We start from the raw sequence: 19,244 nt of genomic DNA on the forward strand, positions 1-19,244 counted from the left end.
CTACTACTACTACTACTACTACCACCATTCCTATTACTACTACTACTACTACTACAACTACTACTCTACTACTACTACTACAACAACTACTACTACCACCATTCCTATTACTACTACTACTACTACAACTACTACTACAACTACTACTACTACCACCATTCCTATTACTACTACTACTTGTACTACTACTACCACCACTCCTATCACTACTACTTGTACTACTACTACTACTACTACTACCACCATCCCTATTACTACTACTTGTATTACTACTACTACTACTACCACCTATTACTCCTCCTCCTGCTGCTACTACTACTATTTACTACTACTACTAATATAACCATTACCAATCCTGTTACTCCTCCTGCTTCTGCTACTACTACTACTACTACATATTCTCATTACCATTCCTATTACTCCTCCTGCTACTACTACTACTACTCCTCCTGCTGCTACTACTACTACTACTACTACTACTACTACTACTACTACTACTACTACTACTACTACTACTACTACTACTGCTATCATTACTACTTTTTACTACTGCACTACAACAACTTCTACTACCAATCTTTTTATTACCATTACTACTATTATAACTACTAGTTTTTACACCTGCATGACAACCACAATTACTACTACTACTATTACTACTACTACTACTACTACTACTACTACTACTACTACTACTACTACTACTACTACTACTACTAATAATAATAATAATAATAATAATAATAATAATAATAATAATAATAATAATAATAATAATATTACGATTCCTACTACAGTCTTACAAACTAAAACACCAAATTATAACATAAACGGGTTGTCCATCATGTCCAGTGTTTCTGTAACTGAGAATAAACCAGCGTCACAATTCTTCTCAGTAAAATCTATATTTGATCTAAACATGTTTACCTCGTATTTGGTGACACGTTTAGGTCAAATTTGAATGACATAATACTGCTGCTGTTGTTCATTAGGCAAAACAATGTCCCTACAGGGCCACCATAGCTGTCCAAATGCTCAGAAAATGCTGTGATAAACAAAAGTGAGCATTTGCGCCACTAAATGTCATCAGCTGTGTGTCTTTGTGCGTCTCAGTTCACACACAGTCCATAAACAAGGCCATTCCCAACTGTGCTGCAACAGATTAGAAAGAATCACATTATATAAGTGTCTATTCAACTCTGCAAATCGCAACATTATAAACATGAGAATAAAAGCAGAGCAATATGTCAGGCCTTGTACTCTGTAGTTAGGTTCTGAAGTTGTGCTTAAATTTGTGCGACTGTACTCTGAGCAGAACTTTTGAGACATTATATATGTAATTATACAAATACAGAGATATATTTGATTTGACATTTGTCGGAACTTTTATTTAGATGATAAGGATTTATATGTGACGAGAGTTGAAAGGAGAAGTGTCTGAGTGACTGAGTGAGCAGAGGATTTGGTCTTTGGTCTCATGCTCCTGAACCACTCTTTCACAATTTGAGCCTGATGAATCCTGGCATTGTCATCTTGAAATATGCCTGTGCCATTAGGGAAGAAAAAATCCACTGATGGAATAACCTGGTCATTCAGTATATTCAGGTGTCAGCTGAACCTAGACCTGACCAACTGCAGCAACACCAACATATTTGCTTAGTTAAATCCAGGTGGTGACTTTTTTTTCCTGTATTCTTTCCTAGTACTTTTGTCTACATAAATCGTAGTTTTTGCATGAACTCCCCCTGCAGGTGTAGTCCTGTAAGCGCAGTTTGTGTCAGATACATTTGCCTTGTCCCATTTCAATGGCTGCACCCTTCGAAGGCCTACACCACGGAGCGTACATCAACCACTGTCTGTGTGCTTACATTACATTGCTCGTGACTCCATTTTCTCCCGTAGAAGAAGTGACGCGCGGTGCATGATGGGATATAGAAGTCCGCGAAGTCTGCACGTTTTGTTCACGGCTGATCTCCATGGAAACGCAAGGCACTTTTGTTGGCTGCATTTGTTGCCTTTTCGCACCAGAAGTGACGTACATGCCCTGCAGTGCAGCCTTCGAATTGGGACACGGCAACAGAAATGCGTAATAGTTTAAAGCGCTTTTGCCACACCCCTTTTTTAGCCGACCAATCGATTGGCAGCACATGTCTTTGGTCCACTAAGAATTTCTTCAGTCGACTACAGCCCTAGAAATAAGCAATAAATGACAATATTTGTGTTGTATTGTGCAGCAGATAAATGTGTTTTTTCATTCAAATCCATTTCTTTTTATATAGTCCAAAATCACAGGAGCTGCACAAAACAGTTCATTTACCCAACAATCGTTATTTATTACTATTATAGAATTGCAAGCTAAAACATGCTAACCTTGCACTTTGCTTTTCTCAAACTCAATCTTGTTCTGTCTGCCTAAATCTGTCTCCTTTAAACTCCTCTTCTCGTATCTTCTCCCTTCTCTTTTCCTCTCCCCTTCTCTCCCCTCTCCCTTCCCATCTTTTCTAATCCTCTACTTCCCTCTCCCATTCCCTTCTCTCCTCTCTTCACCTCCCATCTCTTCTTCTCTTCTCCCCTATCCTTCCCTCCTCTCTCCTCTTCCTCTTCTCTGCCCTCCTTCCCTGCTCTCTCCCCTCCTTTCTCATCACTCCCTTCTGGCACTCTTCCCCTCTTCTCTTCCTTTCCTCTGACTCTCTCTTTCCCTTCCCTCCTCCATTCCCCCCTCTCTTTTCCGCTCCTCCTCATCCTTCCTCTCCTCTCTCCTCTACCTCATCTCCCTCTTCTCTCCTACTGTCTCTTCTCTCCTCCCCTCCTTTCAATCCCTCTGTCCCTTCTCTCTCTCTCTCTCTCCTCTTCCCCTGTGCTCTCCCCTTCTCTCCTCCCCTCTTCCCTCCTTCCCTCTCCTCTCCTCTCCTCCTCACCCTCCTTCTGTCCCTTGTCTCTCTCCTCCCCTCTCCTCTCTCTAATCCTCCCCTCTTCTCTTCTCCCTCCTCCTCTCCTTTCCTGTCCTCCCCCCTCTCCTCCTCCCCTCTCCTCCTCCCCTCTCCTCTCCTCCCCTCCTCTCCTCCCTCCTCTCCTCCCTCCTCTCCTCCCTCCTCTCCTCCTTCCCTCTTCTCTCCTCCTTTCCTTCTCCCCTCTTCTCTCCTCCTTTCCTTCTCCCCTTTTCTCTTCACTCCTCCTCTCCTCTCCTCCTCCCCTCTCCTCTCCTCCCCTCGTCTCCCCTCTCTTCCTCCACACTGTTCCCTTTCCGTTTCCCCTCCACTCCTTCTCCTCTCCTCCTCACCCTCCTTCTGTCTCTTCTCTCCTCTCCTCTCCCCTCTCCTCCTCTCTTCTCCTCTCTGGTACAGTCTACATGAATAGTCCTGTGAGAGTCCTGGTGTGTGCACTTTTGTTCAGGACAAATGTGGGACTGAGAGATAAACTGACAAAGCTGTACAGAGGAGGCGGCCATTTTAAACTTCCAGCTCTGTTATCGCCATGACAACAAATATAATGCACATGTTTATTTCCATGTAAATGTATAGGTGTGCAGTAGTCCAGAAAGTAAAAAATAAAAATCTTTACAATGAAAACATGAAAACAGTTGTATAAATTTGTATGTTTAGTCAATGGACCTGCTCAAAACACTACACTTCCACTATGTGTTTAAAAAGTACTTCAATACAGTACTACAGAATGAGACTTAAAAATAATACACCGTAATAAACTGTCAAAATAACAAAATTAAAAACTTGATTGATAACGTAATAATCTATTTTATATTGTTGAACCTCACTGTTAGCGTCACTACTTCCTGTCCAGTTGTATCTCTATAAGGTTTTTGCTGAGTCATGCTAAAATGAAGAAACACTTAAAGATGAGGCAGTGACAGGGAGTTGCAGGTGGATGTCACTAACAACATGTTAAACATGACACAAATAAAATGAATCCTTCACCAGAGATACTTCTGTGTTTAGAAGGAGACTTGTTTGTGTCTCAATGTTAATGCTAATGCTAACGTTGAGCCATAAAAAAATATAAAAACACCACAAACTGAAGTATTCTACATTTATTTTTATTAATTAGAATTTGAATAGGTTGTTTATTTTATATTTAATGATTTTAATAAAAGTTAGCATTAGCGTTGAGACACAGCGTGCTAGCTAGCATGCAGCTGAGTAATTTTTGACTGATCTGATCTTCGCCAACAGTAAAGATTGTCATTTGTTTAGCCAAAATACAGAAAAAATTGCTTGAAAATGACAAGAATACAAAATATGTACTAAACTGTACTGACTCACAACAAGAAAAGTGAAAAAGTCATGAATGGACTGAGTGCTAATAATATTCTTATTTACCCTCTTTTCATATTTGTATTATTACTAAACACCTCAACCTGGATGTGTCCAGTTTTTTATTTTGTAAATCTGGTCACCTAAGCTGTGCACAGAGCCAATTATGAATAAGATCATTTTAAACTGTTCAGGAAAGGTATTTTATGGATTTTGTATTGATTAAAATGAGAATTTAGTTTCGATACAAGTTTTCTTATTGAGTTTCTGTGAACATTTTCAGACAAAACTATTTAACAATGGAGTGAAATGATTTTTCAGAAGAAAATAGTTTGTTTCCTAACATTGTAAAACATTGTAAAACAAAGGGTGTGTTCTTGATTCTAGTAAGAATCACATTTCTAGTTTGTGAATTTTGTGAGATTTGTTCACTGACAACAACATTTTTATGTTTTTTTTATTTTCAGTCTTTCCCTTCTTCACCCAGTGGAGGAGGGAAAGACTGTTGTCAGTGTGGGGTCTGAACTGTTGAAATTTTAAACTGTTCCCTGTCTCTCCTCCCATTGTCTTCTTGTTATTGTCTTGCCACATTTATAGATGTGGTCCATAAATACAACTCTCCTTGTGCTTGTTAGTGCAGCCATTTGACCTGAGGCATATACAAAATCTTGTATTTTCACATCATTATCTGCTCACATATTTTGGGTTCTTCTGGGTTCTTTCACCAGCCCTGCATTTCAGACATAACTTTGTACCAAAAACTCCACACTACCTCTCCTTCTGGTACTCCCTGACCTGGTCCCCTACTACAATCTCACCCTCCTCTCTCCTCCCCCGTCTCGCTGCAACTCCTTCACTTGACTCCAGCACCCCTCCCCTCTGCCTCTCATCCCCTCTGTCCCACTTTCTCATTCCCTCTCTCTTCTCCTTCTCCCCCTCTCTCCTCCTCCTCCCTCACCTCTTTCTGGCACCCCTCCCCCTCTCTCCCCCTTCTCCCACACCTCTTTCTGGCCCTCCTCCCTCTCTCCCCCCTCCTCCCTCACCTGTCTCTGGCCCTCCTCCCCCTCTCTCCCCCTCCTCCCTCACCTGTCTCTGGCCCTCCTCCCCCTCTCCCCCCCTCCTCCCTCACCTGTCTCTGGCAGCCCTCCACGATGATGAGTTTCTGTTGGGGTGACGTCCGAGCAAACACGATCTCAGTGTGGTTCTTCAGCAGGTCGTCCAGGTACTCCGAGCTCATGTCCTTCAGGTCGGCCCCGTGCACCACACACGCCTTGGCATCCCTGAGGAAACAGAAATAAGTAAAGAATAAAAGCAGAAGTCAGCGGAGGGGAGGGAGAGCAGGCAGAGACACCAGGAACCAGGCCAATTATGCAGAAGGAGCACTGACATTTTCTCGCCTTCTCCTCCGCTCTTCTGCCCTTTTGCTCCTATAGACATGTGCACTATGTGACAAAAACACATCCTATATCGCCTGGTTTCAGTATACATGTAAATATTCCAGAGATTACCAAAGTGTTCCGTTCCTCCAAAAACATCCAATAAACTCAGGACCCCCAGTGAACTGAAATAAACTGTGTAATCATTTTAAGTGGGAAAACATGCTACAAGTTGAATGTTGTTTATTGGAATAATCTATTCTATTACATGACCTAAGTTAAATATAAAAAATACTGTTGTGAATTACATTATAGATTAAATACATACATACACTGTAACATTTCAAAACAAACTACTTAACTCTGAATACAGTGTTTGAATAGCACTGTCTACTGTTCCTAGTTCTTTTTTAGCAATGTTACTGCAAACTACCGTACATTTTCGACTATAACCTGTTACTTTTTTCCCACGCTTTGAACCCTGCAGCTTATACAACGGTGCCGCTAATTGATAGATTTTTACTGGCTATCAGCCACCGGTAGGCACTCTCTACCAGTGAATGCAAAAGTGAGCCAGACGTGGGTAAAAATTATGCGCTGCTAGTTTTGATTTTGAACTGTCACTTTGCGCATCATGCACACACCCTCATCATGGAAAACACACAACGAAATGCAAAAGATGCAGCTTTAAAGATATATGCAATGGATTTGTCCATCAAAGAAACAGAGATACTGCATGAAAGTTTGGCATTAATAATCGATGGTGCGACGTTGGAGGTGGCAGCTGGAAGAACTTAGTCAACATAAAAAGTTTTCAGAGGAAGTAAAAGCATCTGGATTGTGTTGCTCTTTTATTTTCTGAAAATGCAGGTGTGTTCATCCTGTGTTGATGGCGTGTTGATGGCGTGTTGGTGCTGTGCTGCCAACCTTCATGCTCAGTTTGAAAAAAGCCTGTCTTAAATTAAAACAAACAAAAAAAAAACCTCCTTGTACTGTCTTTCTGTGTAAATATCTCACAAAATGACTGTGTGCTGCCTCCTGTGGTCACAGGCATTTCAAGCACTATGTGACATCACACAGGACTGTTTGATTGCAGCCAGGTGTTTCTGATTACAAGTACATCACTGCAGGGGCGGAGTTTGAAGTGTGGATACCTGTTATAACTGTATCCCTGTGTTTAGCATCAGCACAGACCTGTACTGTATCCCTGTGGTTAGCATTAGCACAGACCTGCACTGTATCTCTGTGGTTAGCATTAGCACAGACCTGTACTGTATCCCTGTGTTTAGCATCAGCACAGACCTGTACTGTATCCCTGTGGTTAGCATTAGCACGGACCTGCACTGTATCTCTGTGGTTAGCATTAGCACAGACCTGTACTGTATCTCTGTGGTTAGCATTAGCACAGACCTGTACTGTATCCCTGTAGGTAGAATTAGCACAGACCTGGGGTTGACTTCGCTCAGGGAGATGTTGAGTCTCTCGGCGATGTCCTCCACCGTCTCGTTGCCCTCGGAGATGATGCCCACTCCTTTAGCGATGGCTTTGGCTGTGATCGGGTGGTCTCCAGTCACCATGATCACCTGAGTATAAACACAACATTAAACACCCAATAAAATACCTTTAAAACAACACTCAACACTTTTTGTTTCCTTGATTAGATCTGTGGAGAGGCAAGCTCACCTACAGTAGAACGCTGAACCAGAGAAAGCCTGTTTTAATGTGATCTCGGAAGCTAAGCAGGACTGGGACTGGATAGTAGCTGGATGGGAGACTGCTGAGAATACCAGGTGTGACAGTGGGGGCAGCAGTGTCATTGTGTCGTTAGGCAAGACACTTCACAGATTTCCATGAAAATAAAATGCAAGATGGATAAGTTTAATGTGCTACATATATACCAAATATCATGGAGACAAGCAGATGGCAGAACGCTCATCACAAAAGTGTACACAGTGCAGCTTTAACTATTGGTATTCAGTATAGGCTCTGCTTTGCTTAACTCTCAGTGTCTCTTTAGACTTATTTAATATTTGTGGTTTTGCTGTGCCACATTTAAATTGATTTCTCACTACTCGCTCTGTCCACTTTACTTTCTCTGACCTTTGCTGCCCTCTGACCTTGTTCTGACATACTCAAAACAACACAAGCTTTTACAGACAGCTCGAGTGGCACGACCAAATCTCCGTCCGCCTACACTGTACCCAGCATCCCACTGTCACGTCTCCAATGTCAGGATTTCATTCGAGTCTCCCTCTCCGTTTTGTCTCTCTGCGTCTAACCTTTTGTTCCGACACTGAATAAAGACTAAAGAAGTGAGTACGATTTTACCAGAAAGCACACCCGTCTCCGTTTCATCAGCGCTCACAAAAGAAGCGCTTCATTATTCAGTTTGTGGAAAATGGCAGTGCTATTACTAGAGTGTTTGTGTGGCGTTCTGACAGCTGCAGAAAACATATTTAAAACAAAGGGAAGGCTTGTAAAAGATGCCTCAGGATGAAAAACAACAAGGAAAAATGACAAATAACTAATCTGTTGTTTAAAGACAGGTCACAAGAATAACTGTGTGCTTCCATCTTCCCAGACATCTTCTCTACATTGCCCACTGAGATATTAGGGGAGTTGTGTAACACTATAAAGGGCCTGTACCTGATATTTTCTGTTTTATTTGAGTGAAATGTATCTTGTCCCCCCCCCCCCCCCCCCCCAAAAAAAAAATAAAAAAATAAAGTCGCCACCTCTAGATTTAACTAAGCAAATATGTTGGTCAGACTCTACCATCATCAATGCAAGATCTCGGTGAAAAATTAACGCAACACTGGATCGAAATAAATCTTGTGACATTGCAGAAACAAAATCAAAACAATGCCACAACCAAATATTAGAGTGTGTGACCTTTTTTTTTTTGGTGGAGACTTTTTTTTTTGCCAGTCGGTGTACATTGTAAAAGCAGCTCTTGAGGTCAAAATAAGTCTGCTGTGTACTGTCTGCGTGCTTATTGTCCACGTATCAGGAAATGCGCAGTTAGCATGCTAGTCGCTGTTATCTTTACCGTGATGGCAAAACTCCGCTCAGGCCTCTGAAAGTTGTGGAAAAAAATTACTTTTTATTGTTGAAAAATTGAACTAATTCATTTTCAAACCCTTTGTAGTGGTCCAAAGTTATTCCTCACTCACCTTACTCATTCAGAGCATCCTAATTATTCACCATGATGAGTTTATAAGTGCTTTTTGCAAGTTTCAGAGACCAGAGCGAAGTTTTACCATCACTGTAATGCTAACAACTAGCATGCTATTGGACAATAAAACGCTTTATAATTAGAAGCAGACAATAGCTGATCTCAGTATCTGTTTATACAATATATCTGTACTAGGGCAGACAAATTTTGCCATCTGACTCTAAAATATTCATATTCAGTGTATTTTGCCCCCTCATCTGCTTTCTTCCTCGTGACAGAATACAGTCCGTCTGATCTTCATAAGAAACACCTGACCTTCACTGAGGATCTTACATATTTATTCTCCTCTCATTCAAGCTGCTCATTCACATTTATGACACAAAGGGTTCAAGTCTTCACTCTAAATGCCAACCGCTTTGTCCTAAATATGGAAAACCACTAAATAACTTATCATCTTGACACTGTTTGAAATAGTGGCCAAAGAACGTTGACATTCAAAATAATACATCCTCAGGCCTCCATCCATCTACGCCTGGCAAGTCCACACTGATAACTCTGTATATTTTATGCAGAAGGATGTCAGTCTGGTCACCACTCCCCCTCGAGCCAGGCTCAAACATGGCCAGCCAATCGGATTTGTTTATTTCAGTGACACGTTTTTGATGAGGGAACATTATAACATGTTTAAAAGTACATTTTTCATAATATGTGTCCTGTATATGACTGTCTCTGGTCCTTGGGCAAGACACTATTGATACTTTGCAGCTGATGTCATCAACATTTCCTGGGTGGTGATGCTAACTGTAGACACTGACAGAGTGCAGAGTTTGACAGAGTTTGTTAGACTTTAATCTAAGTTTTATTTTAACACAATCTGACCAGAAAGAACTGACTGGAACTACAACAGATGAGTGGATTTGTGCTAAACAGGTCCCTCTAAAATAACATTACAGTCACAAGCTAGCTAGCATTAGCATTAGCATTAGCCACCAGTTTTTCAGTTAGTCACTGTCACCTTTTTGTTGAAAATTAAACCCCTAAACAATCCGTGGACACTCAGATTGATCACAGGCTCCTGAAAATGTGCTGTTTAAATCTTTTTTGTTTTGTTTTTGTTTTTCTTGAGTTTTTAAACAATTGATGACTGTCCAATTGATTGACCATGATAACGACTGAACATTCTACTATAGTAAGCAAGTATCAGTTAGTGTTTTTTAGATACAAAGTGATGATGATGTCATACTCCCAGATGGCGAAAACGAGCCAGAGTTTTCTATTAATAATGATATTTTCTATTAATAATCCTATAATTAAAACATAAATCGCAAATCTAATCGCCATCTCAATGCTTGTTAGAAAAAATATTTTGATAAGATATTTTTCCCAAATGGTTCCATGTATTGTATGAAACCGTGAGGGACCCTACATCAAAATATGCGGTGGTGACCGGCCTATGTGTGAGGAGCTGGTTCTGAGTATAGAATGTATTGCTTTGTTTCAGATGACTTCACAACATTCTACACGCCAGGGGTCTCCAACCTTTTTCCTCTGCTGAGCTACTTTTACAAAACAAAAATGCTAGAGAGTTTCTCATTTTAACAGTTGCAAAAAAGAGAAGAAGAAGAAACAAGAGCCGCGGGGAGCCTTAGAAGAGGTACAGTTAGACGCCTATAAAACATAAACCATGAGCCATTTATTATTGTACACATTTACAACGGGAATAGGCATTTAATTCATCACATTTGAGTTTTTCGGTAAAATACATAGAATTCAGAAATCCCATGGTGAGCTACATGGAAGGGGCTGGAGAGCTACTGGAGAAATGAGATCAACCAATATGATTTTTTTTCATGGTTGATGTCGATTTTTTAGAATACAGAGCAACTGATGACCAATAAGCTCTGTCGGTATTTTTGCGTTGATATTTTGGGCTGATTTTCATTATTTTCATCATATTATGTCATTTCAAGTTACAACAAACTCACCACAGCCCTAGTGTGTGTACCTGTGTGGTGAGGGGTTTTACAGCTGCAAAACATACAGAATAATTGTACAAAATAAAGTCGATACTTCACGGATTTCGCCTATTGAGGGTTATTTTTAGAACGTGACCCACGTGATAAACCAGGGAGCACTGTATTACATTTTGTGCAGCTGTGTTTTTGTATTAAAGTGTCTATATAAAGTTTTGTGTGCACTTTTTAGGCAGCAGATGGACCAAAACATAATACTTCTACTGGACGTATAGGCCAATTTTACAAAATAATATAGGACAATAATATTTCATTTAACACTGTACAGACTGGAGGCAGCTAAAATGAATATGATTTTGCTGTAATATTAAGTCTAGTCGCTGATATAAATGATCAGGTTCAACATTTGTGAATTCACCTTTTGGATATTTCATGACAAAGTACAGCGTAATCTGAAAGTGGCTGTGTTCACCTTGATGCCAGCGGAGCGACACTTGCCCACAGCGTCCGGGACGGCGGCACGCGGGGGGTCGATCATCGAGATCAGCCCCAGAAAGCACAGCCCCTCGATGGGGAAGTTTACATCATCAGTGTCAAAGGAGAAGCCACGAGGGAACTGAGAGGAAGGGAGGAGGAGGTGGCAGAAACCTGGGAAAAGGAGAGAGAGAGGAACATGAGAGAAAGAGAGGAGAGAGAAGCATGAGAGAAAGAGAGGAGAGAGGGGAGAGAAAAAAAGAGAGGAGAGAGAGGAGCAAGGGAGAAAGGGAGGAGAGAGGGGGCAAGAGATGGGGTTTAAGAAAAAGAGAGGAAAGAGAAAGAGAGAAAAGGAGGAGAGGGGGAGAGAGGGGGTATGAGAAAAAAAGGAGAGAGATGAGCATGAGAGAAAGGGAGGAGAGGGGGGAGAGAGGAGTAAGACAGAAAGAGAGAGGAGCAAGAGAGAAAGGCAGGAGGGGTGGTACAAGAAAAGAGAGAGGAGAGAAAGGGAGAGGGAGGAGCAAGAGAAAAAGGGAGGAGAGGGGGAGGGAGAGGAGGGTATGAGAAAAAGAGAGAGAGGTAGAAAGAGACAGAGAGAGAGAGAGAGAGAGAGAGAGAGGAGCATGAGAGAAAGGGAGGGAGGTATGAGAAAAAGAGAGATGAGAGAAAGGGAGAGGGAGGAGCAAGAAAGAAAGAGGAGAGAAGGAGGGAGAGGGGAGTATGAGAAAAAGAGAGGAGAGAAAGAGCAGCAAGAGAGAAAGGGAGAAGTGGGGGGGCAAGCAGAGGGCACAAGAAAAAGAGAGGAGAAAGAGAGGGAGCGAGAGAGAAAGGGAGGAGAGGTGGGAGAGAAGAAGAAAGAAAGAAACGAGAGATGAGAGAGGAAGAAGAGAGAGAGGGAGTAGGGGGAAGAGAAAAAGAGGGTGGAGAGAGGGGGAGAAAGGGAGAGAAAGAGCAGTAAGACAGACAAAAGAGAGAAAGGGAGCAGAGAGAAAGAGGGAGAGAAAAAGAAGGAGAAAGAGAGAGGTTAATTGGATAAAAGAAATGTCATTGGCTGTGTTAACACTTTCACACACCAAATCAAAACTGGGATTAAACCAGGACTAAACCAGGACTAAACCAGGACTAAACCAGGACTAAACCAAGACTAAACCAGGAATAAGCCAGGACTAAGCCAGGACTACACCAGGACTAAGCTAGGACTAAACCAAGAATAAACCAGGACTCAACCAGGACTAAACCAGGAATAAATCAGGACTAAACCAGGATTAGAACAGGGCCAAAATCTGAACTAAATCAAAACAAAACCCAAACAAACATCAACAAAACCAAACAGGCCTTTTATAATTCTGTGGCTCATTTCAACCCTCAGACCTAATTAATATAAACACACAAATGCTCCACAAATGCTCCTCTAGACCTGGTTTCAAAATATGTTTTTCAAATTGCATAGTATACAGAGCATATACTGTACAGTGGTCCCTGGTTTATCGCAGGGGTCACGTTCTAAAAATAACCCGCAATAGGTGAAATCTCTGTAACTGCTGCTGTCAGACTTGTCATTTTAGTCTCAAAATGTTCGGATTAACCCACTCTACATGATCTGTGATGATGATGTTTTTATTTTGCCATTATGTCCGTAAATCAAGATATGAACATTAATAACAGACAAATCAGGCGCCTTCTTTCCACAAGGTGTCTAACCTAGCACGAGCAACAGGTTTGATTGACGGCGTTGCTAAGCTACAGCCATGCTCCTGATTAGCTCTTTGGTTTCTATGATGATGCTCCTATAACTGCAAGCCTCTGTGATTTTAATTTGACTGGAGCAGAACGTTATGGGTCACACTCCTTTAATCCGCTTCTTTATACAGTCTATGGGTCAGAGACAATCTTTCTCTGTAGATAGAAGGAGGCGGACGTACGGTCAGTCTGGACGCTCCCTTTTTCAACTCTGATTTACAACATATTTGAGTAAACTGCTTTGATGGAAAAATCTGATTGAATATCTTCTCTTCCGGAGTGTTCAGGTGCCTGGATCAAAGTGAAATTGTCATACAGGTCATACAGTAAGTCAAAAAATCAATCACCCCATGAGACAGAGAATATGGCCGAGATACATGGAGGCAGACATATGGTCAGTCTGGACACTCCCTTTTTCCAGTCTGATTTACAACATATTTGAGTGAATTGCTCTGATGGAAAAATCGTCTCTGTTCAGGTGCCTGGGTCAAATTGAAAATGTCGTACGGGTCATACAGTAAGTCACAGAAACGATCACCCCAAGACACATACTGAATGAAATATAGAAACGTACGATGAAACTCTAAAAATCATACAAACACTGGAATGGCATCGGAAGTAACTCCAAAATGGCCCAAATGAATCAAATCAGTGGTAAATTAATCGTATTTAAACAGCACTTCTTGAACTTCAGGGTATTCAAAGACACTGGGGGCGGGATAAGTGTCTTGCTCAAGGACACAACAGCTGGAATCACACTGCCAACCCGAGGTACAATGGATCTGCTACTCTAACACCAGCAGAACAATCAGCCATAAGATCATTCTTCATACTGCCATCCATAAAATGTATAAGTTTATGGGACACACTCCACACAGACACAGGGAGAACATGCAAACTCCACACAGACACAGAAACAACATGCAAATTCACACAGACACAGACAGAACATACAAACTCCACACAGACACATAGAGAATATGCAAACTCCACACAAAGACACAAAGAACATGCAAACTCCACACAGACACAGGGGGAACATGCAAACAGTACACAGACACAGAAAGAACACGCAAACGTCCCACACAGACACAGGAAGAACATGCAAAGTCCACACAGACACAGTGAGAACATCCAAATGCCACACAGATACGGGAAGAACATGTAAGCTCCAACCAGATACAATAAGAACATGCAAAGTCCACACAGACACAGGGAGAATACGTAAACTCCCCACACAGACACAGAAAGAACATGTGAACTCTACACACAGACAAAGGGACAACATGCAAACTCCACACACAGACACAGGAATAACATGCAAACTTCACACACACACACACACACACCCACACACACACACACCCACACACACCCCCACACACACACCCCCCCCCCACACACACACACACACAGGGAGAACACACTAACTCCACACAGATGCAGAAAGAACATGCAAACTCCACCCAGACACAGTGGGAATGTGCAAACTCCACACAGACATAGAAAGAACATGCAAACTCCACACAGAAAGGCCAGGCTAAATACACACATATTATAGATGGATAAAAAGATAAATTTTGTTCATTTTATTTTATGTAGATATAATTTTCAGTGTAAAATTGTCGAGCTGCTGCATACAGACTCACATCATGTCCATTGTGTCCAAACATCCTGCGTGTTTGAGATGGTCTGATATGTGAAAATGAAACCTCCAGTATTCCTGCTCCTCTGATCCTTTACCTTTCCCTGCATACAAATCCATTTTAATTTTAGATGTACATTTTGAAATAGCGACGCTCGCTGCTCAAATTGAATCAGTCATTTTGATTAATTTATGACAGTCGCCTAGTGAAAAATGCATGGTCCCTATAGAGTCTGCTCCTGTTATAACGCTAACCGCTAGCTAACCGCGAGCTAACCGCGAGCTAAAGGCACGCTCAATAATTGACATCATCAGTGCACTTTTCACACACTCCGCTCCACTTTTGTCGTTTGGAAAAAGAGACTCTCACTCCAGCGAAAATGAAGCTTGTAATTGTTACCTGTGGCAATTTATAAAGAAGCAAGCTAACTTTTCAGCGCTATGTCAAATTTCATCATTTACAAGCTCGGAGAACTTGAGAAGACAAATCGAATGTGAATGTTTGGAACAGGAAAACTATTTTGGCACAGTAGTTATCCTGTCTCCTCCCTTCAGTGAGGAGGTTGTGGGTTAGACTCCTGATCTCTCTGATGTGAATGTTGGAGGCTAAAATGAGTTTATTAAAAGAATGAGTGTGTTTGTAGCATTGATTTATGCTAACAGAGCATTGTTTAATAATGTGCTCTGGGATACAAAATGAAAACGATCTTAATTTTGACGAGTTGTTGGATAAAGGCTCTCATTGATCGGTCTGTCTTCTATAATGGATTTGAATGGGGATTAAAACAATGAGGAGTATTGATGAGGCTCACAGCACAAAACACATCATAAATAATGAACTAAAAAGTCTATTTACAAATGAACGGGTTTTATAAGAGAAAAGATATTGTTCCAACATAAAAGATGATCACATTTACTTAAGTACATTTACTCGAGTAATTTTTTAATTAAAGATGTAAAGAGTTTTCAGACACCATAGTGACTTACTCGAGTAATATATAGTACAGTGTAAAAGTACTCTTACTCGAGTAATATAGTATACAGTGTAACAGTACTCTTACTCGAGTAATATAGTGTACAGTGTCACAGTACTCTTACTCGAGTAATATAGTGTACAGTGTAACAGTACTCTTACTCGAGTAATATAGTGTACAGTGTAACAGTACTCTTACTCGAGTAATATAGTGTACAGTGTAACATTACTCTTACTCGAGTAATATAGTACAGTGTAACAGTACTCTTACTCGAGTAATATAGTGTACAGTGTCACAGTACTCTTACTCGAGTAATATAGTATACAGTGTAACAGTACTCTTACTCGAGTAATATAGTACAGTGTAACAGTACTCTTACTCGAGTAATATAGTACAGTGTAACAGTACTCTTACTCGAGTAATATAGTATACAGTGTAACAGTACTCTTACTCGAGTAATATAGTATACAGTGTAACAGTACTCTTACTTGAGTAATATAGCATACAGTGTAACAGTACTCTTACTCAAGTAATATTGTACAGTGTAACAGTACTCTTACTTGAGTAAAAGTGTCTAGGCAGCACAGTGGCTGAGTGGCAACACTCATGCCTCACAGCAAGAGGGTTTGGTTCGATCCCTGGGTCACCAGGCCTTTCTGTGTGGAGTTTTTCATGTTTCTCCCCGTGTCTGGATGGGTTTCCTCCGGGTACTCCGGTTTCCCCCATCAACCAAAACATGAACGCCCTTTGAGACAACTGTTGTTGTGATTTTGGGCGTTACAAAAATAAATGAATTGAATTGAATTGAATTGAAATGTTGTGATTTCTCTTCTCTCTGTGAGTGAGTCTAAAGTAACTTGAGTTTTATGTAAGAATATGAAATTATTTGAATATTTGTTTCTTGCAGCTCCTTCAGATATGATTTAGTTTGTCTCATTTTTGTGTCTGTCCTTTGAAAATACCAGATGTGGTGCATTATTTAAAGATACAGTATGAAACTTTCAGGTGATACCATGTCACCTGCATTAGTGGTTCCTAGAGTGTCCAAAAGTACAGTGGGAGGGAGAGCATTCAGTTACCAAGCTCCTGTGCTATGGAATCAACTCCCTGCTGATGTTAAACAGGCCCCCACAGTCTCTGTATTTAAGACCAGGCTTAAAACCTTCCTCTTCGGTATAGCGTATGACCAGGTTACTTAGTGAGGGAGTTAGGGACATTAAAACCCGGGATAAGATAGGCTGCAGTAGGAGATAACTAGCTGGGGGAAGTATGGCAACCTGAGCACTATCCTCTACTTTGTCCTATTTTCTCATCAGCAATGCTATTCACATGTTGTCCCCTGTCCCACTCCCCCTGTGGAGTGTAACTCTTTCAGATGCCCCGATGACAGCTGGACCCTCTCCTCCTCCCCGCCTGGCCCTCCTCCTCGCCTGGCTCTCCTCCTCCTCGCCTGGCTCTCCTCCTCCTCGCTCTCCTCCTCCTCGTCTGGTCTTCCTCCCCCTCGCCTGGCAGATTTTTCTTGTGTTGTCTGATTTTTCCTGTTGTGTCTGATTTTCCTGTTGTGTCTGATTTTCCTGTTGTGTCTGATTTTTCCTGTTGTGTCTGATTTTTCCTGTTGTTTTGTTTTTGTGTGTAGGCGGCACGGTGGCTGAGTGGCATCACTCATGTCTCACAGCAAGAAGGTTGGTTCGATCCCTGGGTCACCAGGCCTTTCTGTGTGGAGTTTTTCATGTTTCTCCCCGTGTCTGGATGGGTTTCCTCCGGGTACTCCGGTTTCCCCCATCAACCAAAACATAAACGCCCTTCGAGACAACTGTTGTTGTGATTTTGGGCGTTACAAAAATAAATGAATTGAATTGAATTGCATAATTCCATGGAAATGGAGAGTTAAAAGGAACTTTCTTTGAGCCAAAAGAACAATATTCCCATGGAAACAAACCAGGATAAATAAGAGTCTGTGGAGGTCTGTGTAGATACAGTAAGGACACATGTTTCTCAGTGCGATAAACACAACTACCATGGAAAAAAACACATGCTTTTATTGATTTTTTGGCTAAAAGCTACACAGTATGGCTTTAAATTGTAAATCAGATGTTACAGTTCATCGTGGTAGTTTCTCCAAATCCTTTCTCCAAATCCTTTTTTACCAGCAATTTCTTGACCACTACTGTACTTCTTCCTGACTAACATTATTTTGAAGGAACAGTACTTTTAGCTCTGTTTGTGTCAGAGCATGGAACCAGTAGTTGCAGAAGGATCCAAGCCAACATGAACTTGCTTTGGCCTTTCTCTTCTCGCTACCTCCACCAGAGAAATGGGACACGAGCAAAACTTAGACAGCCCCATTAAAATTTGATCACGCCTCAAAATCCCACAACAACACCACTCCACGCAACACAAAGCACCACATAATGTTTATTCTGCAGAAACAATGGAACTTTACACACTCGAATAACCATTTTACAAACTTCACCATAAACCTCAACTGTCTCATGATTAACAGTGTTATGTGTTGATTTCATCCTTCTGACCCTCTCCTCTGCATCCTCTGCTCCATCTGACCCTCTCCTCTGCTCATCTGACCCTCTCCTCTGCTTATTCTGCTTCATCTGACCCTCTCCTCTGCATACTCTGCACCTCTGACCCTTTCCTCTGCTCCATCTGACCCTCTCCTCTGCATTCTCTGCTCCTTCTGCTCCATCTGACCCTCTCCTCTGCTGCCCCTGCTCTTTCTTTCAATCTCCTCTGCATCCTCTGCTCAATTTGACCATTTCCTCTGCATCCTCTGCATGCTCTGCTCCATCTGACCCTGTCCTCTGCATCCTCTTCTCCTTCTGACCCTCTCCTCTGCATCCTCTGCTCCATCTGACCCTCTCCTCTTCATCCTCTGCTCCATCTGACCCTGTCATCTGCATCCTTTACTCCTTCTGACCCTCTCCTCTGCTGCTCCTGCTCTTTCTGACCCTCTCCACTGCATCCTCTGCTCAATTTGACCATTTTCTCTGCATCCTCTGCTCCTTCTGCTCCATCTGATCCTGTCCTCTGCATCTTCTGCTCCGTCTAACATCTATCCACACCATATCCACAGTTTAGTACCAAAGCAAACAGTTTTAGTGTCAGTTCCAGTTGAAATAGTAGTTTTTCTCTTCTTACCGAGCACTCTCTCTCCCAGGCCGCCCAGTTCCAGATAAGCGTTTTGGAACGACTCCCTCCACATGTCGTCCAGAGGCACTTCCTGTCCGTTGAACATGATGGTGGAGCATCTGTGAGGACAACACAGGTTTGTAAACACACAACATTATGATTTCTTATCGCAGTAATTATCTATTAGGGCTGAACGAAGAATTGACAAAAAGGCTGAAATGTGAAACGACAAACTGATACAAGCGTCACATTTCAGAACATGTTTGTACAGATCTAAACTACAGGGTTAGACGTTTATATGCAGAATAAGACAGGAGATTTTGTTATTTGTGGAGGAAATGATGGTACTTCAAAATGGCAGCCTTGGTGATTTGCTAATTGTGTCCATTAAAATAGTGATTAATCTTTAGCTCTATTATCGGTTCACGTAATAAACCTGAAAATGTTCATCCCACCGTATAAACACCAGCGCTCC

At 41.6% G+C, this 19,244-nt stretch overlaps 1 protein-coding gene across 1 annotated transcript in view; it reads right to left on the bottom strand.

The window, feature by feature from the left end:
• atp1a2a (ATPase Na+/K+ transporting subunit alpha 2a) overlaps window positions 1-19,244 on the bottom strand; it is a 169,896-nt gene that overhangs the window by 42,744 nt on the left and 107,908 nt on the right. The window contains exons 13-16 of the mRNA XM_055228471.1: window positions 18,779-18,888; window positions 11,265-11,440; window positions 7,091-7,227; window positions 5,398-5,548 (exon numbers count right to left, since the gene is read on the bottom strand). Of these exons, the coding sequence (XP_055084446.1) occupies window positions 5,398-5,548; window positions 7,091-7,227; window positions 11,265-11,440; window positions 18,779-18,888 (574 nt within the window). The remainder of the gene's footprint in view (window positions 1-5,397; window positions 5,549-7,090; window positions 7,228-11,264; window positions 11,441-18,778; window positions 18,889-19,244) is intronic.

Source organism: Periophthalmus magnuspinnatus, chromosome 17 (assembly GCF_009829125.3).
Source record: "Periophthalmus magnuspinnatus isolate fPerMag1 chromosome 17, fPerMag1.2.pri, whole genome shotgun sequence".
Taxonomy (NCBI): domain Eukaryota; kingdom Metazoa; phylum Chordata; class Actinopteri; order Gobiiformes; family Gobiidae; genus Periophthalmus; species Periophthalmus magnuspinnatus.